Source organism: Peromyscus californicus, unplaced genomic scaffold (genome assembly GCF_007827085.1).
Source record: "Peromyscus californicus insignis strain IS unplaced genomic scaffold, ASM782708v3 Scaffold_22__1_contigs__length_63687245, whole genome shotgun sequence".
NCBI classification, from domain to species: domain Eukaryota; kingdom Metazoa; phylum Chordata; class Mammalia; order Rodentia; family Cricetidae; genus Peromyscus; species Peromyscus californicus.
Genome location: NW_026294525.1, coordinates 54493931 through 54519907, shown reverse-complemented (window position 1 = coordinate 54519907; position 25977 = coordinate 54493931). Strand labels below are relative to the sequence as shown.

General features: G+C 37.6%; 1 protein-coding gene across 4 annotated transcripts in view; it reads left to right on the top strand.

Moving 5' to 3' along the window:
• Positions 1-25977, top strand: part of Hace1 (HECT domain and ankyrin repeat containing E3 ubiquitin protein ligase 1) — a 111508-nt gene that overhangs the window by 50162 nt on the left and 35369 nt on the right. For all 4 annotated transcript variants that reach the window (XM_052751388.1, XM_052751389.1, XM_052751387.1 and 1 more), the window contains 10 exons: positions 2863-2959; positions 3125-3226; positions 4048-4154; positions 7128-7278; positions 17319-17653; positions 18121-18189; positions 18398-18485; positions 24744-24855; positions 24952-25049; positions 25189-25276. In XM_052751388.1, the coding sequence (XP_052607348.1) occupies positions 2863-2959; positions 3125-3226; positions 4048-4154; positions 7128-7278; positions 17319-17653; positions 18121-18189; positions 18398-18485; positions 24744-24855; positions 24952-25049; positions 25189-25276 (1247 nt within the window). The remainder of the gene's footprint in view (positions 1-2862; positions 2960-3124; positions 3227-4047; positions 4155-7127; positions 7279-17318; positions 17654-18120; positions 18190-18397; positions 18486-24743; positions 24856-24951; positions 25050-25188; positions 25277-25977) is intronic.

The window sequence follows — 25977 nt, the reverse complement described above, 5'->3', positions numbered from 1 at the left end:
TATCACATGGATGTTGGGACCTGAACCCTGATCTTCTCCAAGAGTAGCAAATGCTCTTAACTGCTGAGCCATCTCTCCAGCCCCAAGATTTATTTTACTTTTACGTGTGTGTGTGTGTGTGTGTGTGTGTGTGTGTGTGTGTGTGTGTGTGTGTATCACCCAAGTGTTAGTGCCCACAAGTGCTATAGGCATTGGATCCCCGTGGTGCTGCAATTACAGGCATTTGTGAACCACCTGACATTGCAGGAACTGAGCTCAGGTACACTCTTAGCCACCAAGCTGTCTCTCCAGCCATCATGCTAATAAGTGGCTTTGTTGTATGTGACAAAAAATGTTTATATGAGGCTTTAAGAAACAAACCAATCGATGTATCTACTGTTTAATTGTTGGTCTTGAACAATTGCGTATACTCTTGAAAAACTGGGTGAACCTTTCAAAAGAAACTTTAGACAGATTAGGTTAAGCACAGTTGATGTGTACAGAGAACAAGCACTTGATAAACTGGATAGTACTCAAGCCAGAAGTGATTCAGAGAGCTCTGTGCTAGCCGTGTCTGAACAGTGAGCTCTTAGGATAAATTTGGATGATAACCTGAGTGGCTGCAGCAAAGCTTCAGGCTTATTTGAGCATGATTTGATGGATTGATCTGTGAACATACGGGTAAAACACTCAGTTTGTTCCACCCACCACACAGATGAGGAGTTTCCTCCCCACCAGGAGCCAACACTTGATTATGCAGTGGCCATCAATTGAACATCTTCTACGTCAGTTCTTACACCATCTACTGGGCGACAGTAACTGATCCTACAAGTTCTGGGCTCAGTCCCAGTAGAATACTGTGCACATTAGGTACTTGGCGCAAGACTGATCCACTGCAATTTCTGAACTGGCTGCAGGCCCAGCTTCCTAGGACTCTCTCCGTGGATTTCAGAAGTTTGCTAGAGTAGCTCATAGGACTCAGGGAAATAGCGTGCTTGCTTTTATTAGATTATGAAAGGTCTTTCAAGGGTTACAAGTAGGCACCAGACACAGACCTGTAGAGCAAGGTATAGAAGGTCTGAAGTGTAGACTCTTCTTTTCTTGTAGAGTTGAGATGCACTGTCCTCTGGGCAGTTGGGTGGCTTCTTCATCACCCTTCCTGCAAGGCTCTCAGCTAATCAGAAGTTCTCCACGATTGGAACGTGGACAATTGTGCAGAAATGTTATTGGACCAAAAGGGGTATGGCAATATATTAGGACAGAGTGGCAAACCCAGCAGGGTGTTTCTGTTCAGTGTTCATGGCCTTTGGGCAGCACTCCTCTCTGTTAGGTTAGAGGTAGGGCACCTTCTGGAAAAGGGATCTTACTTGCTCCTTTCTGTTAGGTTGGACAGCTTTTAGACTGATGGTCTCCGGCTTGTTTGACAGCTGTTATAGAACTGTAGCAGTTACGTCCCTGGAGACAGGACTGAGATAGTATTCGTCACCTGCTGTATTCTAGGAAGTTGTGTTAGGTTTCTACCTATTTTCCCTGTCATTCATTCTTTAATGCTTATTTATCAAGTGTATGAAATACTAAGTTCAAGCTTATAGTATAATTTATAGAATGTGATGTGTACATGTTATAAGCCAACTACCATTCTTGGTGGTGTTGAACAAGTCTGCTACTTAGCTATTGGTGGTGTAGGGCCTGGAGAGATCATACCACAGTCACGAGCACTTGTTCCTGCAGAGGACCAGTGTTCATTTCCCAGCACTCACATGGGGACTGACAGCCGTCTGTGGCTCCAGTTCCAAGGGATCTGACTTCCTCTTGACCTCTAGGACACAAGGAAAATATACATATAAAATAAATTAATTAAAAACACTTAAAAGTTGACAAGTTAATTGGAAAGATCAAACACATGGACATTAAGCAATTGTAAAAGTTACTGAAATTGGATAGTTTTTTATAAACTCATATTCTACAGAGGTGTCACTGTCTTCTGTCATAGATTAAGCTTACCTTAGTTAGTTTTTGGATTTATTTTGGGGCATGATAAGGAGCAGTCTAGCATAGGACAGTATGAATTAGCCACTGTTACAATAGCTGTGTAATATTTTGGCTGACACCACCAGCTTAATAACACCGATACCCCATGAAGACTTCTGAGCCTTCTTGCTTGAGGCCTGTTATGTCACAGCTGTGAGACTGAGTTTGGGGCTAGCCTGGGCTACAGAGTGAGACTCTTCTTGTTGAACATTAATAATAATGCAAATTACTGTTGTTTTCAGAGAACTGATCTACTGTTTTTTTCTGGTATAATTTGGATAATATTATTTTAAAAATTATTTATTTTATGTATGTGGGTGTTTTGCCTGTATGTATGTCTCTACACCACTCGTGTGCTTGCAGAGGACAAAGAGGGTATTATATCCCTTGGAACTCGGAACTGGAGTTGCACTCAGTTGTGAGCCTCCATGGAGGTCCTGGGAGTTGAACCCAGGTCCTCTGGAAGAGCAGTCTAACTGCTGAGCCATCTCTCCAGCCCCCTAGATATTATCCTTAAGTTAGTTCTGGCCAGTTGGTGCATGTATCAAGGAAGGTAGTTACTATTGTCATAATTATCAGCAGAATGATAAAACCTATTATAATTGCTCTTTGTGGCACTAGATTCATAGCAGGACACTATGAGAGTTTGATTCAAATTGGTTATAAATTATTTTTTATATAGTACCATTTGGTTGAAATACAATGAGCTTGTTTTTAATTTGTTTCCATTTCTGAGAAGTCTCTGTAGTCTTTATTGCTGTGAAGTGATATGCCTCTAGAGGATACTAGTGATCTAATTTATAGAGAAAAATTACAAGATTAGATTTTTAATTTGGTTCTATTCCTATACAGTCATGGTCAGAGAGATACGGCACAGATTCTTCTATTACGAGGAGCCAAGTATTTACCAGATAAAAATGGAGTAACCCCTCTAGATTTATGTGTACAGGTATGCTTTTGATATATTATTCTGAGCCCATTTATGATAGAAATTATAAATAATAAAATCATGTTTTCCATAAATTAGAGTGCAAAGATGTTTAGCCTGTGAGAACTGTGATATTTAAAAATCTCTTTGTTTTTTAACCTGAATAACTGTAAATCTTGTTTTTAGGGTGGATATGGAGAGACTTGCGAAGTATTAATTCAGCATCACCCTAGGCTTTTCCAGACTATTGTTCAAATGACACAGAATGAAGACCTTCGTGAAAACATGGTAGCATAAGCTTGCTAATAGGTTGTAAATGAATAATAATAATTTTGTTGTCATGGTTGTTTTAGTAACTTGAGTTTGTTGTACATTATGTAGCTATGAATTATAGTAAGTCCTCAGTACCTGGGGATTCTGCAGCCCCAAGCCAACCAGTTGTTGATCAAAAATACTGTTAAATATGGACAGACTTTTTGTCATTATTCCCTAAAGAATACGATATAACAACTGTTTATATAGTACTTACATTTTATTAGGCATGATAAATTATGTGAAGATGATTTTAAGTTTAGAAGAGAATATGCATTGAGTATATGCACTTGCTATGCCTTCATATATAAAATACTTGAGCATCTATAGGTTTTGGGTACTTAGGGACAAACTGGAATTGGTTACCAGGAATATTGAGGTATAACTGTATATAATAATGTATCTTGTCTGATATTTGGCCCTCTGAACCACTGGTTCACTGAGCTCTTTTTCCATTGTTTTTGTGGTCCTAGGGATTGAACCCAGGGGCTCACCAGTATAGTCCTGCTGAGCTACATTTCCGTAGCCCCGAGCTCAGTATTTTTAATAGTCTTGGAAAAATTGCAGAGTTGGAAACCTTCGTAGACATTAGAAGTTTAGAATTAAATTTCTGCATACATACTTGATTTTTCTGTATTGGCTCTTAAGTTTATATAAAGCAAAATAACTGTGAAGTTCTTGATTTTATTTAGCTGGCTTTAAGGCATTTATTAAATTAATATATGTGCACTTTTTTGATAGAATTGAATGGGTTTCTTACTGTGTAATCACTTTGTTTTTTATTTCTATCAAACCAGTTACGTCAAGTTTTGGAGCATTTGTCTCAGCAGAGTGAAAGCCAGTACCTAAAGATCCTGACAAGTCTTGCTGAAGTGGCTACAACAAATGGTCATAAATTGCTTAGGTAAGTGTTGCCGTAAACCAGTACATAGTAGTTGTCTTTGGCAGCTTAGAGAAGGGTTTATTTGGTTTAAGGTTCCAGAGGGATAAGAGTCCATCATGGCAGGAAGCGTGGCAGCCAGTAGCAGGTGAGGCAGCTGGAGCAGAAGCTGAGGGCTTCTCTTGACTCTAAATGGTGCACACTCTTAGACTCTCTGAGGCCCCTCCATTGCAGTAACATACTTCCTCCAATGAGACCACACCTCCTAAGCATACCCAAATGCCTCCAACTTCAGACCAAGCATTCAAACACCCCGACTATGGGGACATCTCATTAAAACTACACACTGACTGTTCATTGTTTTGTTTAAAAAGGCCTGGCTCATTAGCTCTTAGTCGAGAGACTTTTTACAGAAACCTGGAGCATGTTAACTTGAATCTTGGCATATGTGTATGGAATTTAATCCATATCTTGGGTGTGGCCATACTTCCTTTCAGTCCAGGCAGTTGGGAGCTGGAAGTAGGAGGACTAGAGGAGTTCAGGGTAATCCTCAGCTATATGGTTTGTGGCTAGCCTGGGCTACGTGAGAAAATTGTTGAGGAATCTGAATCTCTGACTTACAAAATTGGGTACATCCCACTGTTTAACCTTCCAGTGTTCCTTCGTGATTCTTTATAAAGTTTTTTCCCCTGTACTTTCCCTCTCCCTGGTTCAGGTCTTTTTTCTTGTTTTTAATAACTCATTGCTACACCTAAGGAGTTAAGCTTTGTATCTCTTGACTTTTACATGTAGCTCATATATATGCTATACGTCTTTGCATGTGATTAGCGTTATGGTTAGGAGAATAGGCAGCTGTTGCCAAGTACGTAGTTGGTTACTGTTTCTTAGCTTACGGATTTGACCTCTTCTAATTTGGATGTATACTTCTTTGTATTTCACTCTCACTAATGATTTAGCAGTGACAGTTTGTGACAACCTTTCACCTCCATAGTTGCTGCTGAACCTTTCTCTCTCTATCATCATAGACTCTCTAAAAGATATGACTAGAAAGCTACATTGTCAGGGTTACTGTTAGTCATGTTTCATTCTTCCTGGGGACTTTTTGTGTACCTAAGATGAAAGTCTTTCTGCCCCAGCCCCTGCTTTCTTTTTCTAGATAAGGTCTTGCTGTGTAGCCCAGGCTGACTTTGAACTTGTTGTCATGTTTTATGCTCAGGTGTGGGAATACATTTGGGAGCTACTTATTTCTAGCTACTTTCTGTGCTCCTGTACTCTTTACTTGAAAGGCCTTCTGCTAATTGATATAACCAATATCACCGTCTTGTTTGTTTTTCTTCCTAATTTGCTTTCAATACTCTGTTGGAAGCACTTTTAGATTTTTCATTGGACTCATTGGAGCTGAGATTTCCATTATATATTCCTTTCACTTCTTTTAGTTATTTCTAGTAATTCATGTATTTGATGAAACCTAAGATTTAGACAGGCTAATCAAAACATAGTATGAGGGTCTGGAGAGATGGCTCAGTGGTTAAGAGCACTGACTGCTCTTCCAGAGGACACGGGTTCAATTCCCAGCACCCACATGGCAGCTAACAGTTGTCTGTAATTCCAAGATCTGACACCCTCACGTAGACATACATGCAGGCAAAACACCAATGCACATAAAATAAAGATAAATAAATTATTAAAAAAAATAGTATGATAGAAGAGGGGGATGAATGGGGGCTATATTTGATCAAAGCACATTATATGAATCTATGAAATTCTGAATAAAAAACATATATAGTTGTTTCTATTCAGCTCCTTTATTATAATGAGTTAGAATTTGTGACTATTAAAATCATAAGTTTTTTTTTAACGGCACAAAAAAAAAACCCAAAAAAAAAAAAAAAAACCAAAAACACGGTCTCTGAGCTTTGGAGACAGCCAGATTCGAGTATAAGTTCAGACATACTGTTTACCAACTGTGATCTCAGCAACAAACGTTTTGGAGTTCCCTTCACTGTCTACCAGTACATCTGTTACATAGTTTTAAGTGCCTGCTGTTTACCGGGCCAGCTGTTAGGTAATTATGAATAAAACAGATGCTCTGTCTCCTTATACTGAATTTATAGTTTAAGTTGAAATTTTATCCCATTTTTTAAAAGTCAGTGTTAGAATTAACTGGGCTAAATGTACTTGCGGAAGACACAGTAAACTTGATGAGTAAATTTGCACAAAAGCATTCTCTTCTGCTCAAAAGTTTATGCAGCTTTTTTTTTTTTTGCACAGTAGTTGTAGAAGATGACTGATGTTAGAAATTTCAAAATAAATCGACTTTCTGAACACAAAAACTTACTGTGATACTCAGTATGGTTTAATATTAGATGAAATGGTCTTTGATTTTCATAGTGGAGAATATTTACAATGTTTATGTAGTTATAGGACAATCCATTATATAGGTAATGATCCTGATGCAGATGACTGGTAATATTAGCATACGTCTAATTTGGGAACGTCTCCTGTGAATGCTTCATTACTGCTATTCTGAGGGACTATAGGGTTATGGATAGAATGATGGGGCTTCAACCTTTAAGTTAGGATGGTTGTATTGTGTGTTGACCTAGAATGTAATGTTTATACTATTGCTTCTCTGGGATATTTTAAGAGTTCTAAACAACTGTTTTTAATTTACAAGTATACTTTTAGAAGTGAACAAATTGCTTTAAAGTTTATATCCAAAGATACCATCTGTGCTATGGGGGTAATTTTCTTCATAGATTGTGCTTTGATCATTGGTTATATTCTGGGTGCTAACAAATTAAATAATATATATCTAATAGTATATATTAACATATATTAATAATAGATTTTTCTCTTCAACAAACCTTTCTGTGGAAATTATCTTACCACAGTTAATGCATGAATTAGATGGTTAGTGGGCTAAATATGCTTTAAAATAAATATTTTAAAGTGAATTTGTTTGGCTCTACCTAATCTTAACCTTTTCATTTTCAGTTTATCTAGCAATTATGATGCTCAAATGAAGAGCCTTTTAAGAATTGTGAGGATCTTTTGCCATGTCTTTCGAATTGGCCCCTCATCTCCCAGTAATGGAATCGATATGGGCTACAATGGGAATAAAACTCCGAGAAGCCAGGTGTTCAAGGTCAGAAAAGTAGTTGTTAGAAGGTAGATGTAAAAGAGATGACTGTTAACACAGCATGCATTCCTTAGTCAGAACCTTACGGACACGATGTAAGTTGGCTTCCTAACTTGGGCACATATTTTCCCTTTCATCTCAGTCTAATGAACAGGATTTAATTGGTAAGTTTTTATCAATTCTTACACATAAATTGATCCCATTAGTGTTTTTAAGGATAGAGATATTTAGTATAAAGTGATTGTACTGAATCTCAGGTTTGCATATTTATTTTACACAGTATTAGATGTTGAAGGTAGGTCCATATACATGCTACACAAGCGTGTGACCTACTGAGTTAATCCTAGCTATTCCTTGTTCTGTAGCCTAAGCAGGGCTTGAACTTGCCATCATCCTGCCCCTCCGAAGTAGCTGGGATTACAAGTTTTAGCCACCAGGTCTAGTTCAAATGATGCGTTTTTAACGCATAATATAAGCCATCATTTTAAAATGTATTACTAGAAGATAAACTAATCTGGTTTTGTTCAATTTTATTATGTATATACTGTGTGTTTGTGTTATGTATTTTAGAAGAAAGGCTACTTTTTTCTTTTAAGATTTATTTATTTATTATGTATGTAGTGTTCTGTCTGCATCTATTCCCACAGTCCAGAAGAGGGCATAAGATTCTATTACAGATGGTTGTGAGCCACCATGAGGTTTCTGGGAATTAAACTCAGGACCTCTGGAAGAGCAGCCAGTGCTCTTAACCTCTGAGCCATCTCTCCAGTCCAGTACTTTTTCTTAATAGTTCTGTTAACAATTCCTGGGATTTCTTTCATGAAGAGTATTTGGGATTGTTTTAAAATTATTTATTTATCTATGTACATTGGTGTTTTGCCTGCATGTATGTCTGTGTGAGGGTGTTGGATCTCCTGAAATTGGAGTTACAGACAGTTGTAAGCTGTCATGTGGGTGCTGGGAACTGAACCTGAGTCCTCTGGAAGAGTAGTCAGTGCTCTTAACCCATATTTGAGATTTTTAAAAAATACATTGCATTATTTTGGCTGCCTGTCCTGTTTTTTGTTTGTTTGTTTTAAAAAAGATTTATTTATCTGTTTATCAATTTGTTTGTTTGTTTATTTAGTGTATGAGTGCTCTATCTGCATGTATGCTTTTATGCCAGAAAAGGACATCAGAATCCACTGTAGTTTATGTGAGCCACCATGTGGTTGCAGGGAATTGAACTCAGGACCCCTGGAAGATTAGCCAGTGCCTTAACTGCTGAGCCATCTCTCCAGCCTCCTAGATTCCTTTACTTATACAAGCATTTATGTCATTGTTGTTACACATGTCAAATTTTAAGTTTATGAACTAACGGCCTGTATTGCTATTGATTTTTTTATATATTTAATAAGACCATAGTGTGGTGGTATTATGTTCCCCCAAATATTATGTACCCTAATAAATTTATCTGGGGTCAGAGAACAGACAGCCACTAGATACAGAGGCTAGAAAATGGTGCCACTCACACCTTTAATCCTAGCACTCCAGAGGTAGAAATCCCTCTGGATCTCTGTGAGTTCATGGCCACATTGGAAACAGCCAGGCATGGTGACACACGCCTTTAATTCCAGGGAGTGGTCTTAGAAAGCAGAAAGGTAGGTAAGGCGTGAGGACCAGAAACTAGAAGCTTTTAAGCTGGTTAAGCTTCAGGCTCTCGAGCAGCAGTTCAGCTGAGAGCCATTGAGATGAGGACACAGAGGCTTCCAGTCTGAGGAAACAAGATCAGCTGAGAAGTTGGCCAGGTGAGGTTAGCTGTGGCTTGTTCTGTCTCTCTGACCATCCAGCATTTCACCCCAATACCTGGCTCCAGGTTTGATTTTATTAATAAGAACTTTTAAGATTCCTGCTACACCATAGCTTTGATTCTCAGCAGCAAAAAGCAAGTAGTGACAACAAAAAGCAGTCTCGTGTACAGCAGTGTTCTCCTGTGGGTCACATGTCATGCCTTTTACTTTCTATGATTTTTAAGGGTAATCTTTCTTAAGAGGTTTCTGTGTTATAAAATTTACTTTTGAGGTTCATGAAGACATCATTCTTGCAACTATCTTTAAGTTATTGCTCCAAGAAGAAATAAAAAAGTTTTTTATGTAGTATCATTTACTTGAAAAGATTTACTGTCTCTAAATCTTAAGTCTGATTAAGATTTAGTGTTATATGCTAAATAATTCTGATCTGTCTCACATGAAACTTTTGATATACCTAACAGATAAGTGGTTTGCAGGCAATTTAATACTTTATTTAAAAATTATTTGTGTATTATTGTTGTTGAATGGTGTGTGTATTGAACGCAGTCTTGTGGAGGTCAAAAGGCGGCAACTCTCTCCTTTCTGCCTTTCTGTGAGTTATGGGCATTGAGCTCATGGAGCAAGCCTTTATCTGCTGAGCCGTCTTGCAGGCCAGCCCTACACTCTTAGTGTGAAGAGTAGGCGTGACAGCCTTTAGGAGGAGTGTCTAAGTGTAGAGTAGTGTGACAGCCTTAGAGGAGTGTCTAAGTGTAGAGTAGTGTGACAGCCTTAGAGGAGTGTCTAAGTGTAGAGTAGGCGTGACAGCCTTTAGGAGGAGTGTCTTAAGTGTAGAGTAGTGTGACAGCCTTAGAGGAGTGTCCACGTGTCTTTATCTGTGTGTTTCACCCTCCCTCCTTTTTGAAATCAACAGAAAAGATAATTTCCAGCTATATTGTTTCTTTTCACTCCTTCCCCCTTCTCTTGTGCACCTTCTGGAAGAAGGGAATCAAGCATTTTTTCATTCAGATGACTTTAGTTAGGATTGACAGTTTACTGTTTTTGTAACAAAGTAATGATCTGCTCTTTCATCAGTGCTGTTTTAAGTGAGTTGCTTCACATCATATCATAGGAAGTTGTTCTTAATATATCCTGCATGTTAGGACTGATTCCATCCCTGCTTTCACTTTCTACTCATCTATAATGATAAGTAGAAAATCATATTAGGTATAGGCAATGGTCATTGTTCTCAGTATTGATTTTTTTAAAAGATTTATTTATTTATTATGTATACAGAATAGGGTGCCAGATCTCATTACAGATGGCTGTGAGCCACCATGTGGTTGCTGGTAATTGAACTCAGGACCTCTGGAAAAGCAGTCAGTGCTCTTAACCTCTGAGCCATCTCTCCAGCCCAATATTTTTCATTATTCTTTAAATGGACTCTGTGTAAGCACATAACACTTGGGTTAATGCTAGTTTTCTAAATAATCAGTACAGACTTAACTGTAAAAAGTATGTCAAAGATATTGTTTCCCACCTTGTGTCTTTTCAGTGTTTCAAATATAAGACCTCACATATGCTAGGTGACATGTTTTTTTTTGTTGTTTAATGAAATCTAGACATTGTGTTTTTGTCATATATTTATGGGTTTTCTTTCCGTTTAATTTATTTGTTTGTTTTTTTATTTTTGCTATAGTGGGAAATGAACTCGGGACTTCATATATTTTAGGCAAGCACTCTATTACTGAGCTATATTCTGATTAATTTTTTAATTAAGAATTTTTCATACAATGTTTTGATCATGTTGCCTCCCAACTCCTCCCAAATCCCCCACCTCCCTGCCCACCCAACTTTATGTTCATTATCTTTCTTCTCCCTCTCTTCCTCCCCTCTCTTTTTCTCAATCAAGTGAAAATCAATAAATCAATAACACAAAACATTATAGAACAAAACAAATAGCCCCCCAAACAAAAACAAAACAGTTAATTTTGTGTTGACCAGCTCCTCCTGGCCATAGGGCTTGCCCTGGAGTGTGGTTGATATACCTAGTGACACTCTATTATAGAAAATGGATTTTCCCTTTCACACCGAGTACCAATTGCACATAGCTTCTTGGTTAGGGGTGGAACCCCATGTCCACTTCCCCCTCTCTTTACCTACAAAAAGGCTTATGTGTGCTGCTGCAGTCTCTGAGTTCAAGTGTGCATCAGTCCTGTTGTGTCTGAAGACACTGTTTCCTTGGGGTCACCCATTAGCATTGGTTCCAAGTATTTCTGCCTCCTCTTTTGGACAGATCTCTGAACCTTCAGGGGAGGGGTTCAGTGACATCCCGTTAAGACTGAGTGCTCCAGAGTCTCTCACTCTACGTTGTCTAGTTGTGAGTCTCCATGTTAATTCTCATCTACTTCAAGAAGCTTCTCTAATGAGGGTTGAGCAAGGCATTGAATCTATATCACTTTTTTAATTTTTTTCTTAAGCTTAAGTTTTTTTTTTCTTTTACTGAAAATAGATTTTTTTTTTTCTCATATAATATATCTGATTTCGGTTTCTGCTCACTCCTAGCTCCTCCCAACTTCCCCTCCCATCTGAATGCACCCCCTTTCTGTCTCTCATTAGAAAACAAACAGGCTTCTATGGAACAATAATAAAATAAAATATAATAGGATAAAACAAAAACTAACACATTGGAATAGGACAAAACAAAGAAACAGAAGAAAATGAGCCCAAGAGAAGGCACAAGAAACAGAGATCCACTCATTTGCACACCCAGGAAACCCTTGAAAACACTAAACTGAAAGCCATAATATATATACAAAGTAGCTGGTGCAGACCCACACAGGCCCTGTGCTTGCTGCCTCAGTCTCTGAGTTCACATGAGCTTGGTCATTTGTATATAGGAGGGCTGCTGAGCTTTGTGAGTTAATTTTGTTTTCAGCTACTTTGCTGAAAGTGTTTATCAGCTGTAGGAGTTTCCTGGTGGAATTTTTAGGATTGCTTCTGTGTATGATCATATCATCTGCAAATAAAGATACTTGACTCCTTACTTGCCTATTTGGATCTCCTTCAGTTGTCTTATTGCTCTAGCTAAGACTTCAAGTACTATATTGAACAGATATTGGACAGCCTTGTCTTGTTCCTGATTTTAGTGCAACTGCTTTGAGTTTCTCTCCACTTAAGTTGGTGTTGGCTATGGGCTTGCTGTACATTGCTTTTATTATGTTAAGACATGTCCCTTGTATCCCTAATCTCTCTAGGTTTTTTTCTGTATGAGGAAGGTGTGCTGGATTTTGTCAAAAGACCTTTTGTGCATCTAATGAGATGATTATGTGGGTTTTTTTTCTTTCAGTTTGTTTATATGGTGGATTACATTGACAGTTTTTCATATGTTGAATCATCCCTGCATCTCTGGATGTAGCCCGCTTGATCATGGTGGATCATCTCTTTGATGTTTCTTGGGTTTGGTTTGCAAATATTTAAAAAATAACATGTATTAAAGAATAAAATGCTATAGTGTCTTAGGGTTTTTATTGTTGGAAAGAGACTCTGTGACCACAGCAACTCTTATAAAGGAAAACATTTAATTGGGGTGGCTCGCTTACAGTTTCAGAAGTTCAGTCCATTATCTTCATGATGGGGAGCATGGTGGCGTGCAGGCAGGAAGTGGTGCTGGAAAACAGTTGAGAGTCCTACATCTTACAGGCAACAGGAAGTCAACAAAGTCACACTGTGAGAAGCTTGAGCAAAAGAGACTCAAAACTCACCCCACAGTGACACTTCCTCCAACAAGGCCACAGCTCCTAATAGTGCCACTCCCTTTGGGGGCCATTTTCTTTCAAACCACCACATATAGAAATTAAGTATTAACTGTTGAAGTTTCTGTTAGTCTTTTTCAGCGTTATGAATAAACTTTGGCATCTTTGAGTGATGGGGAAATCATCTAACTTCTTGTGTATAAAGATATAAAGTAGAAACTGTGTGTTACTATCCATTCATATGAAGTTCGTTGTGGGGTTATCAAGTTGTAAACTCGGACCGTTTGCTGAATTGCTGTAACATTAGACTGGAGACACGTTTTAACTTTACCACGTGCTGTCTAAGGCAGCAGCTGATTCTGACTTGCCATCTCATTAACTGTATATTCTATCATGTCACTTTATTGTTAGGGTTAACCAATGCCCTTCCATTAGGATTGAGTGTGTTTACAGGCCATTAGTAGTTATCTGATTTGTTTTAGAAGTCCTTTAAGTTCATCTTAACACTTTGCCATTCTTTGAATGTTAAGAGATTTTTTTTCTAGTGTCTAGCAACTTTGGAGTATTTGAGGGAGAATCTTGTTTTTGTTGTTGGACCAGTGAGTATAGGGAAGAGAGGTTTCTCATGTGTTGATGTTTCCTTTTCTTCCTGTGAATAGTAGTTGTGACTTTTCATAGTTTCATAGAATTGTAACTTGGAAAAAAAATTCTCAGAAGCCAAGAAAAAGTTGAGAAATTTAGTTTAAAGCTCTTTTTTTGCTTGTGGAATTTGACATTATCTGGTTGAGAACAGGATCTGAAAGTGCTGTGATATTCGTGAACTTCAGTTATCCCTCTTGTCAGATTTCAGTTTCACTTCAGAGTATCTTGAGATTAAAAAGAAAGTTTCCCAGTAAGCTTGGGGTTATGTATGTGTCATATATAATGTGTATAATATTCTTAGTGTAAAACTTAAGGTTGTGAATCACATAAGTGTGTCATATCACTATTGCTGTGTGTAATTTTGTGGTTGTGATTTCTCAGTTTATGAAGTGAGTAGTTATTTTGATACTAGACAAAACCTATTATCATTGATTTATTTTCTTCTTTTAAAAATTATTTTATGTTTATGGATGTTGTGTCTACATGTATGTCTGTGTACTACACACATGCCTGGTACACACAGAGTCCAGAAGAGGGTGTCAGATCCCCTGGAACTGGAGTTGCAGATGTTTGTGAGTCATCATGAGGGTGTTGGGACCTGAACCTGAATCTTCTTGAACATCTGCCAGTGCTCTACCTGCTGTGCCATTTCACCAGCCCCAGCTCATCTTTTTCAGTAGCAGTTGGTATATATTCTTTGTAGCCAGTATATTTTGTTATCCATAAATAAATATTGCAAACACCATAGTTATGGCATGCAGTAGTTTATTTAACTTTTCATGTTTAAAATCAAGCCCAGAGCCCTTGCATCTACTAGACAAGTGGTTTGCCACAGAGCTACACTCTCTCAGCCCCAATACTTTATTTCTAATTTTCATTTTAATCTTTTTTTTGCCTGTTATTTATTATAGTTAGAGATTCATTATTTCACAATGTTCACTTTTGTGACTAACCACTGACTTATTAAATACTTGAAGAGGTAGGTAATTCCCTAGGTAAAAAAGTCCCATCTGGGTTGGAATTTGGCTTTATTGTGTGTGTGACTAAAGAAAGATGATCCAAAAGGGGGAAAAATAACAAAAATAGAAAAGTGCCAAATGATTTTTTCTTTTTTCTTCCATAAAAAAAAAATTCTTTGCTGTAATACTTTATTTCAGTCTCTAGCTTTTCAGTATTTTTGTCATGATCATTTTGATTCAGAGGCCAGTTACCTTTTTCTTCTGTTGGAGCAGTTTGACCGGACCCCTGTTCTTCCACTTGGAAGTTCACGTCTGAAGGAAAATTAAACGGTTTGCTGACATAAGGGGATTAAAAAGACTGTATAGGTGGTTTAATGTTTTGTCATGAAGAAAAATTCCTGGGTTGTGTTAGGACCCTGAGATATTTTCAGTGATGGCCTCGTGTTTGTGCCAACTAGTTCTTTCTCAAGCAGCAGGGATTCTAAAGCTTTGAGAACCAACCTTCCAGGTCAGAGGGTGCTCATTTCAACTTCATTGAAGGTAAAATTAATTTCGTTTAAAAGAGGATACTCTGGTTTCCTTTGTACCTTGAGCATAGTATTTATTGAGTCATGAATTAGGCTTTTGTTCAGTGTAGTTGTGATTAATTTTAATTTTAATTTTTTGTTTAATGTTTAAAAGAAAAAATAGGGATGAGTTAATTCTTTGCAAATTCAGGAAGTAAAATTCTCAGATTTCAGAAAGTTGAAGAAAAGCGAAAGAGGTGATGTGGTGAAGGTATTGTTACAGTGTTACTAATAGATAGGGTGAAGGTTTTCCTGGCAGAGCAGGCTAGTTAAACGTTTTCTGAGGTTTCTGTGATGGTTCCTGAAATCAAGATGATTTAGTTGTTATTTTTTAGGTGAGTTATTTTAAGGGTAGGTCTTCCGTAAATGTTTGGTCCAGTTTATAATATCTGATTATTCATTATTCAAAAGTAAGATTAAATGTTCACTTGGAGAAACACAGCTAATTCTTTTTCTTTCTGGTTTTTTGAGACAGGGTTTCTCTGTGTAGCCCTGGCTGTCCTGGATCTCGCTCTGTAGACCAGCCTGGCCTCTAACTCAGAGATCTACCTGCTTCTGCCTCCCAAGTGCTGGGATTAAATGCAGGCGTGTGTCACCACCACCTGGCTACAGCTGATTCTTAATAGGAATATTTAAAATAGTGTATACTGTGAAGGGTGATTTAACCTGTACTGGCCTCAGTAGCTGGGCATGTGTATTTTTGTGCACTTTATAAACTAATTGTTTTAGGTCTTTTGTATTTCATCTCTGATATCCGGTCTGTGATGAAATGATTTAAACAAAACGTAGTGTATGATTACCTCAAAGAAGACATTTCACTCTTCTCAGCAGGAATGTTCAGTATTTAGAAGTAAGATTCAGTTTATCTCTAGCTCCTGTTTGCCTTTAAGCCCAGCACTTGAGAAGTGGATGCAGGAGGATCCAGAGCTCTTCAGGGTTGTCTTAGCTACATATGTGGTGTGAAGCTCTCCTAGACTCTTTCAGAATTTAGAAAAACACCAACAATAGTTTGCTAAGGACTAGGTAGAGGTGCAGAGGAGTAAAGTGTACATGCTTAGCATGATGGATATTCTGGGTTTAATTCCTGGCACTGGGGGGAGAGCAACCCACAACATTATAGTCTGTCTTTGCGTGCGTGTGTGTGTGTGTGTGTGTGTGTGTGTGTGTGTGTGTGTGTGTGTGTGTGTGTGTGTGTGTGAACACACATTTTAAAATTTTACTGCATTTTTATTGTGCATTCACACATGTGTGGGTGTAGCCGTGTGTGTGTGTGTGTGTGTGTGTGTGTGTGTGTGTGTGTGTTGAACACACATTTTAAAATTTTACTGCATTTTTATTGTGCATTCACACATGTGTGCATGTAGCTGTGTGTGTGTGTGTGGTGTGTGTGCGCGCGCCACGGTATGTTTGTAGAGATCAAAAGGCAACCTTCAGAGTCAAGTCTCTCCTTCATGTATGTCCTAGAGATTGCATGAACACACGTTGTCAGGCTTGGTGGCAAGTGCCTTGATTTGCTGAGCCGTCTTCCTGTCCTGCTAAGTCTCTAGTTTGATGGTTCAGTCATTATATTTCTTAACTTAAAAATTTCCGGTTACTGGGCTAGAGCGGCGACTCAGCAGTTAAGAGAACTTGGCGCTCTTCTAGAAGATTGAAGTTCAATTCTCAGCACCCACATGGTAGCTCCCAGCCATCTGTGACTCCAGTCCCAGGGGATCTGACAACTTCTTCTGGCTTCACTGGGCACAGCATGCACATGGTACACAGAGAGGGATGTAGGCAAAACACCCACACTAAAATGATAATTCTAAAATCACTAATTACTAGAGGTGAATTTGTATGTGTAAATATATTTTAATATATACACATCTGCAGTATGTCCCACTTCATAATTTCATATTATAAGTTATAAAAAATGTAGGAATACTTTTCAAGAAGCACTGTGGACAGTTCATTAGGTTCTTTTGGAATTTTCAGGTTTTTAAATTAAAATAATACTTCTGCTTGCAAATTGTTAACATCTTGATAATAAGTTAGGGGATTCTGAAAGCAATAAGCATTTTAAAAATATGTATTTGAAAATGAATGATTGCTTATAAATTTTTGTTAGATTTTATTTTCCTTTTCATAAGGAATAATACAAGTTTTTCTGTAAATGAATAAATTTATTTATTTAACGTATGTGTACTTTTATTACTTTTAAGATTCTCAAGTCTCATAGACTTAGAAAGATAAAAGTGTCTATAGTAAATTTCTTATACTCTCCATCTGGATGTGAGGGTTTAGTTTTTGTCTTTTTTCTTTAAAAAAATCATGTACTTTAAGAATGTTGTTTAAAAAGCCTGTTTCTTTTCTTTTTAGCCTTTGGAATTGCTTTGGCATTCATTAGATGAATGGTTAGTTTTAATAGCCACAGAATTAATGAAAAACAAAAAGGACTCAACGGATATCACTTCTATCTTACTGAAACAAAAAGGCCAGGATCCAGGTGCCACTTCCATCTCACCATTTGAACCTTCAGGACCTGGGAGCTGTGGAAACCTGTCCACGGGCGCAGGGGAGTCCCAGCCAGATGCGCTCGCAGGGAGTCAGGAAGCCAGTGCAGATGGTCAGGATGTTGTTGCTATGACAGCCAACCGGCTGAGTGCTGTCATTCAAGCCTTTTACATGTGCTGTTCCTGTCAGATGCCTCCAGGGTAAGAAAACTTTGACTTAATGTTACTTTTCTGTGATAGATGAAGAAAAGCTTCAATAATTTTGTAATTTCAATAAAAACAAATATAATTTGTTGGATTTTTTTTTAGACTTTATTCTCATTTTGTTTCAGGATACTTACTGCACTAATACAAACGTAGTAAAAATATTTAAATTTTGTGAAAGTATATACATTTATTTTTATGTAAATATGTGAATGCTACTTCGTGAAGAGCTGCAGAAAATTTTACAGTCTCTAGAAGTCATTTGTTGATATCATTTGTTAATAATTGCTTACATGTGTTGTTTCATGGCACATACTAGGGAGCCTCAGCTGATAAGGAAGATGTGTATCTAAGTTCCTCCTTTTGTCTAGGATCCAATCCCACTTAATATGCATTTATTGGATTTGATATCATATCGACATCTTTGTCTGTGCATTCTGATTGCTTTTTTCTTCCCCACCCAGAATGACTTCTCCTCGTTTCATTGAATTTGTCTGCAAGCATGATGAAGTGTTAAAGTGCTTTGTGAATAGGTGAGGCTTTCGGGTTCTTAGACCGTCTGTTTATGCTTGCTCATTTAAACAGAAAAAGTTAGTTTTGTTACTGCTCAAAATGTGGTCATTAACAAAAGGATAGCAGGTAGAGACAAAGATGCTCTTTCCTTCTGCTTCCCCACTGTATGTCTGAATTTGCATTTCACTCGATGATAATTGTCATTGTTCTTTTTATTTTTTCTTTCAGAAATCCCAAAATTATATTTGATCATTTCCATTTTCTTCTTGAATGTCCTGAGTTAATGTCAAGATTCATGCATATCATAAAAGCACAGGTACAGACTTTATTCATCTTATTGTTAATATAGTGAAATAAAATATTTTTCTTTTTAAAAAATTAAGTAACCTTTTTTAATTTTAAAATTCTGGTGTTTTTTTTTTTCTTTTCTTTTTTTTTTTCCTAGACAGGGTTTCTCTGTGTAACAGTCCTGGCTGTCCTGGAGCTCACTCTGTAGACCAGGCTGCCTTGAACTCACAGAAATCCACTTGCCTCTGCTTCCCGAATGCTGGGATTAAAGGAATGCACCACCACTGCCCAGTTAAAATTCTGTTACTTTAAAAAAAATTTGTGCATATGGGTATTTTGCCTGCCTGTATATCTGTGTATCATGTGATGCCTGGTCCTATGGAGGCCAGTATTAGGTCCTCTAAAATGAAGTTACAGACTGCCATGTCTGAGCTGCCCTCTTAACCTCTGAACCATTTCTCCAGCCTTCTGAAATTAATTTTCAGACTTTGAATTTTGTTTAGTAATTTTACTTTAAACTTACTGCCTGAAAGACGGAGCTCCATGCTAGTTTAGTATAAGGAATGGGCTTTCTTCTTCCAGAAATGTGTGTTGAATGCCTGCTATGTTCAAAGACAGAGACAACAGAATACATTACCACATTTCTTAATTAGTTTAATTAGTTTTGTAAGGTCTTTGAGGAAAGGCTTTTATTCCCAAATACACTTAGGAAATAACATCTGTGCCCTTTAGGGATTTATAAAACACATTAGTAGTATGTTGAAGGACCATTAAACCCTTTTGTAAAAATAGTGATGTAACAGGACATGTCTCCAAATGGACTTGATTTGACGACCTCTGTCCTACTGGGGTTACACCTATTTACTCCACTTGTCTGTGTTTTGTGAACGCATGAGGGAAGCTTGGTTTACTCTTTTAGTCATGTGATTTTGGCCACATTTCTTAATATCCTTGAATGTTGATTTTTTTTTTTTTTAATTAAAAACTTCTTTTTGAGACAGATTCTCAAGTGGCTCTGCTTAGCCTCACTCACTGTATAGCTGAAGGTGATCTTTAAGTTCTGATCCTTTGCCTCCCCCTCCCACATGATCAGATTATGGGTATGTTTTATCACACCTGATTTATGTGATATTGGGATTAAACCAGGTTGTTGTACAGGCTAAGCACTCTGCCATTTGAGCTACATTCCCATCCTGTGGAAACCTTGATTTTTGTCATCTATAAAGCTTAGAGATCATTACACACACTTGCTAGGAATAATAAAGTCTAAAGACTGGTGTATATTTCCAGTATATGATATGATGGTAATTGGATAGAAATTCTTTTGTTCTCAAAGGGGACTTTTAAAAATAACTAGTGAGTGTTTTTGCCTGCATGTATGTGTGTACACCACATGACTACAGTGTACCTGGAGGCCAGAGGAGGTGTTAAGAGTCTCTGGAACTGGAGTTATTATACATGGTGAGGTCTTCTAGAGGAAGAGGAGCCAGTGATCTAATCACTGAGCTATCTCTTCAGACCCTCAAAGAGGATTGTAACTAAATTCAACAGGGAAGATAACAAATGTATCTATAGATCAGTAATTATCTTATTACTTCGTTCTTTTAAGAGAGGAGATTTCTTTGAGTGTTGTAGTGAGGGGGCATTTCAAAAAAGAAAGTAGATTTTTAAGTGACTCTGAAAAACTTGAAAAATATGTGAAATTTTAAATTGAGTGAAAGAGGATGAATTGAGTGGCAGAGTTCATGTCCCAGATTGCCGATCTCCTGTCCCTGGCATGGTCCCTTCTCTCTAGAATGCCTACTCAACCATTGGGCTCTGCCAAATACCTGGACAGCTGCCACTCTGCCTCCAATGACTTCCTCTTTTTTCTGAGTTACTCTCTGAGCCCCTGTTTTTCCTATACAGGGCCCTCCTAACCACAGGAAAACTCCACACTGGGCCAACACAATGCATGTGGACATTCTCTTCGCTTTAATCAGTCAACAAAGTTCCATTAACAAGGGTGGATATCTAAGGCAAATGCATTTTAACTGAATCATTCAGGAAGGGAAACAAAGGGAAAAGCAGAGAGACATTAAAATCACTTAAGAGTGTTTATTATTTTATGATTACTAATCAAAACATAATCTTCATTCTAATGTATTCATTTAATATATTATTTTCCAAAACGTTGGCAGCATTATCGATTGGTTTTTTTTTAAGTATAGTCACCAGTGACTCCTAGCCGCCTAGCAAACATATAAGACGCTTTAATCTATCAATCAAAGCTCAATACTATACAAAGCTCAATACTATACAAAGCTCAATACTATACAAAGCTCAATACATTTTGGCCACAGTAAGGATCAGTGCATGCAAATAGGAAGTACATAATACTGTGGTGACTGTAGCAGAAACTTTAATGCTGACTCTCAGAGTTTTGGAGACAGGTTTTGATTACATAACCCTGGCTGGCTTAGAGCTTACCATATAGACCAGGCTGGCTTTGAACTCAAGAGATCAGCTGCTTTTGCCTCCTAGTGCTCCTAGTGCCACCCTGCCCAGCCCTAGTTTTACTTCATAGTTAACGCTTTAAAGGTAAAAGAAGCAATATCTTACAAAGGCAAATATGTTTAGTCTCCTTTATAATAGTAATTGGCAGTAATTCTTTCACCATGTCCTCATTGTAGCTGGAAATAGTGCTCATATTTCTTTTCTTGGATGTTGAGTATTTATATAAGTTACTCAACCTCTAATTGCTTCACCTTTGTCTCCTGTAAAGTGAGGCTGAGTCTTTTTCTCAGTAATGTAAGCATCTGTATTTAGCCAGCGTCCAGTAACTTACGGTTATTGTGCTTTTTGAATTATTTAGTTTAGTTGGGTATTATTTCTTTTGTTTACTGGGCGACAGAATGAAAGCTGTGAGGGTTTCAGTGATTTCCTGACAACCACTAATTGAGTTCCAGAAACAGGACTTGAGAGATGTTTATCTAAATTCAGATCGCACGTGTAAAAGCATTGCTTTAGTGTCATGCTTTAGTGTGTCCTCTAGCATAGTTTTTGGAATAGTCAACATCACGTTCTCAAGTCCATTGAGCTGCATATGGATGTAGCTGCCTGTCATCCTCGTACGCAAGAGACAGTAGAGGATGAATGCTGGGATTGAGGCCAGTCCTGACTACGTAGTGAGCGTCTGTCTCAGAAAACAAATAGGAAAAAGAAGACTTCAAGGATATGGCACATTTCACTTTTATTAATAGTAGTTATATACACAGATGTTCACATGGTAATATATGTGTGTGTGTGTGTGTGTGTGTGTGTGTGTGTGTGTGTGTGTGTGTGTGTGTGTATACAAAGTTAATGTGTGTTACTCAAATATTTAGCTCAAAAACTAGCATTTTAGTTTAGCTTGAAACCCAGTGTTTAGTATGACTGAAGTGAAGAGATTTCATGGTGTCTTGAAACCTGATGGAAAATGTCCTCCATTGGGTATTGATGGTGTGACCACCGTCGGCTTTGTGCTCCTGCACTGCCTGGACCTCTCCTCTGACTTCTCAGGTTGTATGAATCACTTGCCAAGCAGATCCTCAGTCTTGATCTCTTGGTGTGTATTCTCTTAGTGAGAACCTCATCTCTCTCCATTGCAGCTTGGTTCATGATTGGTCAATTATAGCACAGTTAAGTGTTTATTTCCAAGCCCCTCATAATTATATCTTGCACCAATTTTAAGTTCAGGATGTAGAGCACCTTCCTCACTGTCTTTCCACCAGTGCATTCTAGGAGTGTAGCATGAAGTTGTGGGGGCAAAAGTTCATCCCAGCGTATGTTTGTCAGTAAGTTCTGTCTCCAGATCTTCCACTTTTCACCTTTCTCCAGTGGAGTATTATCTTTCACATTTACTTTCTTTTTCCTCTTTCCTGCTGCAGCCAGGGCCCCATCACAGCTTCCGGTGTGATCTTCTTTTATACTGTACTACTCATTTTGATTACCTTATTTACCATGCTTCCTCTGACCAGGTGACCATAATAGTGATAATCTGGAACAGGTAGCTCCATGTTCTTGGCCTTTTACCCACGAATTGAAAATAAGGACTTGTACAAATTTGCACAAGTGGCAAGCTATCTTTACTAGAGGGAAGTGATAGTACAGATTATAGATGGGTATACTGTCCAGATTGACTGTGGACCTCATGAGTTGAGAGTATTAAGAGTCTCATTTGTTGTTAGCGTCTTCCGTTTATGGAGTTTGGTCGCTAAGGGAGCGTAGACAGTTCTCTGTTTTGATTTGTAGTTCAGAACATATAACCATTTTTTTTCTGTTTTACGTATCTCTTCCCATAATGTATCTGATTTTAATCATATGTATGACCAATTATACACAGGCATAAGATGGTAAATAGGGGATTCTTCTAAAAACTTTACTCGAGGAAACAATTACTTCTCATGAACCTAAAACCAATTCAGGCCAGATTTGTCCTATTCTTTGTACTGGATACATTAGGAGTGCACTTGAATAGAAGTCTATACTGGAGTGCATATAGCCCAATACAGGAGGGGATTTTGAGGTAGTTCTGAGGTTTCTTGGTACACTGTTTGGAGAGGGGTGTGTGTGCTTACTATGTGCAGATGAAAAATTAGGCCATCAAGAGCAGTTTTAAAGGGGGATGTGTTCATAGGCAGAATGAAATGGGGCTCCACACTGAAGTATCTCCTGTAGTTGACTGTCTCAGCCCCTGTATCTTTTACATAGATCTCACTCCTGTTAACGATGTGCTCAGTTCACCTTCACAGTCACTCCTCCTTCAGGAGGTTAGGGTACAGCTCCAGTTATGCCAGCACCTTGGCTGTATCTTCTGCAGGGACCCGGTTTCCCTATGTGCTTTCTCTTTGTCTCCTTAAATTGATGTGCCTGTTTTCCTGTGTCCTGAGCAAGTTCTACCCAACATTAAGTCGTAGTTCAAACTGTGATACTGCAAAGTCCATGTCCTCATCCTTTGCATAATTTCTCAGTCTTTAGTGACTTTGCTTGTCACTGTAGAGAACTTGGTATTGTGTACATATTTATATTCTGTATTACCTCAACTTTTTAACTTTATCAAGCAGTTTTCATCTGTAATTAAATTTTCTACTACTCTTATATACTCAGATAACCTGTAGTATTTGCATATACTAGATCTTTAATATTAATTTCTGATTAATCATAAAACTTGAGTTTGCTTTCCTTGGCAGATGAGTAAATACAGTAAAATTTTCAAGAGTTCTTAATTTTCTGTTTTTTTTTTTTTTTTTTTTTTTTTTTTGGTTTTTCGAGACAGGGTTTCTCTGCGTAGCTTTGCGCCTTTCCTGGAACTCACTTGGTAGCCCAGGCTGGCCTCGAACTCACAGCGATCCGCCTGGCTCTGCCTCCCGAGTGCTGGGATTAAAGGCGTGAGCCACCACCGCCCGGCCAATTTTCTGTTTTTAAGGTAAAGGAAGGAAAGGCTGTAAGATAATAAAATTGTATCTATTGCCTAAATTCCTAAGAAAAGAAGTAAGAATGACATAGGCATAAAAGATTTGTTTTAAAAAATATTTTAATTATGTGTATGTGTTATATGTGTGTATCTGTGTGTTCTGTGTATGTGAGTACAGGTGTCCATGGAAGCCAATATTTTAGTTATGTATATGTTATATGTGTGTGTGTGTGTGTGTTATTGTGTGCATGTGAGTGCAGGTTCTGTGGAAGCCAATATTTTAGTTGTGTGTGTGTTATTGTGTGCATGTGAGTGCATGTATCCATGGAAGCCAATATTTTAGTTATGTGTATATGTTATATGTGTGTTTGTATGTTGTATGTATGTGAGTGCAGGTGTCCGTGGAAGCCAAAAGAGGACATGGAGGACATGGGCTGGAGTGACAGACATTTGTGAGCCATCTGGTGGGGATTCTGAGAATCGAACTCAGGTCCTCTACAAGAACTGTATGTTCTTATCTACTGAGCTATTTCTCAAGCTCAAAAGTTTAATATTTGAAAAATTAAATGGAACAGTCAGTATAATTTTTCTGGGTGTGAAAATGTATTCATATAAGCATTATTTGACTTAAAAGAAATTTAGTGTATGTTACATATCTGATATTAAGTTCTTTGATATAATTTATCAGTTGAAAACAGGAATTAAAAATACATTAAGTAAGCTATTTAAGATCACTTCTTTGTGAATGCTTATTGAAAAGTTCGAACACGAATGGCTGCATCTTTTTTCTGATGTGGTAATTATGTGGTTTAAATACTGATAACATATTTTTACTGTCATTTTTTGGGGTAGCCATTTAAAGATCGTTGTGAATGGTTCTATGAACATTTGCACTCAGGACAGCCAGATTCAGACATGGTACACAGGCCGGTGAATGAAAATGATATTCTCCTGGTTCACAGAGGTATGTTTAACAAAGAATCAGTTAGATGGATAAGCCATAAAGTAGTTGTTATTGCAAGTTTTAATATGTTAAAATTAACCAGTGCTACATATTCAGATTCTATTTTTAGGAGTAGCTGTGAAATTGTATCAAAAGCAAATTGTGCAAAACTAAAGCAGGGGATTGCTGTCCGATTTCACGGAGAGGAAGGCATGGTGGGTACACAAGCTATCATAACACACTTTCAGAGTTTAGTATTTACCTGATATCATTTAAATTTTGTTATTATTTAAGAGAAAATGTCTAAGTGCAGTATATTTCTGTTGTTGCTAAATTTTATTTTCTTGAATTCAGGGTCAAGGTGTTGTGCGTGAGTGGTTTGATATTCTGTCTAATGAGATAGTCAATCCTGATTATGCACTGTTTACCCAGTCAGCAGATGGTAAGTTGTATAGTCTACACCTTACTGTTACTGCCATATTCATCAAACTATGTTGAAGAATTTTGTCTTGATTCCTTTAATAGCCCTGTTGTCTAGGTGGATGTTTCCATGTCATAGGAGAGAAAACTGAAGTCTAGAGTTTTGTCCTCACATAGCTTTCTTCTAAACAGTTTCCAAATGCTTGTCTCAGGGCCCTGAAAACTTCTCTCTAGAACTTGAAAATTTATTCAATTTGAGGGTTGTCTGTTACTGTATTATTACTTTTAGTTAACATTTTCTTTTATAAAATGGTAGTAGATGGACTTTAAAAGAGTCTTGATTTGAAAATAAAAATTTGCTAACTCTATTTTCATTTCCAGGTTGTAAAGTCAGAGTCTAGTATTTGTGATGTTCCATCTTAATTCATTTATTCATAACGGCCTCATTTTTAGTCCTTTTAAGAAATCAAAATCAGGCAGCTAAAAACATGCACTTGGGCTGGGGAGATGGCTCAGCCATTAAAGGCTAGGCTCACAACTAAAAATATAAAACATGTATGTAACTATATAATAGATGAATCACTATTTGTAGAAATGGTTCTTGCAACCTATATAAAGATATAATTTGATACTGTAAACTAAATACTGATGATTACCAACTCATTTGAGAGATAACTTGATAAAGTGAAGATGGGATTTCAGTTTTCAAATGCTATGTATGGT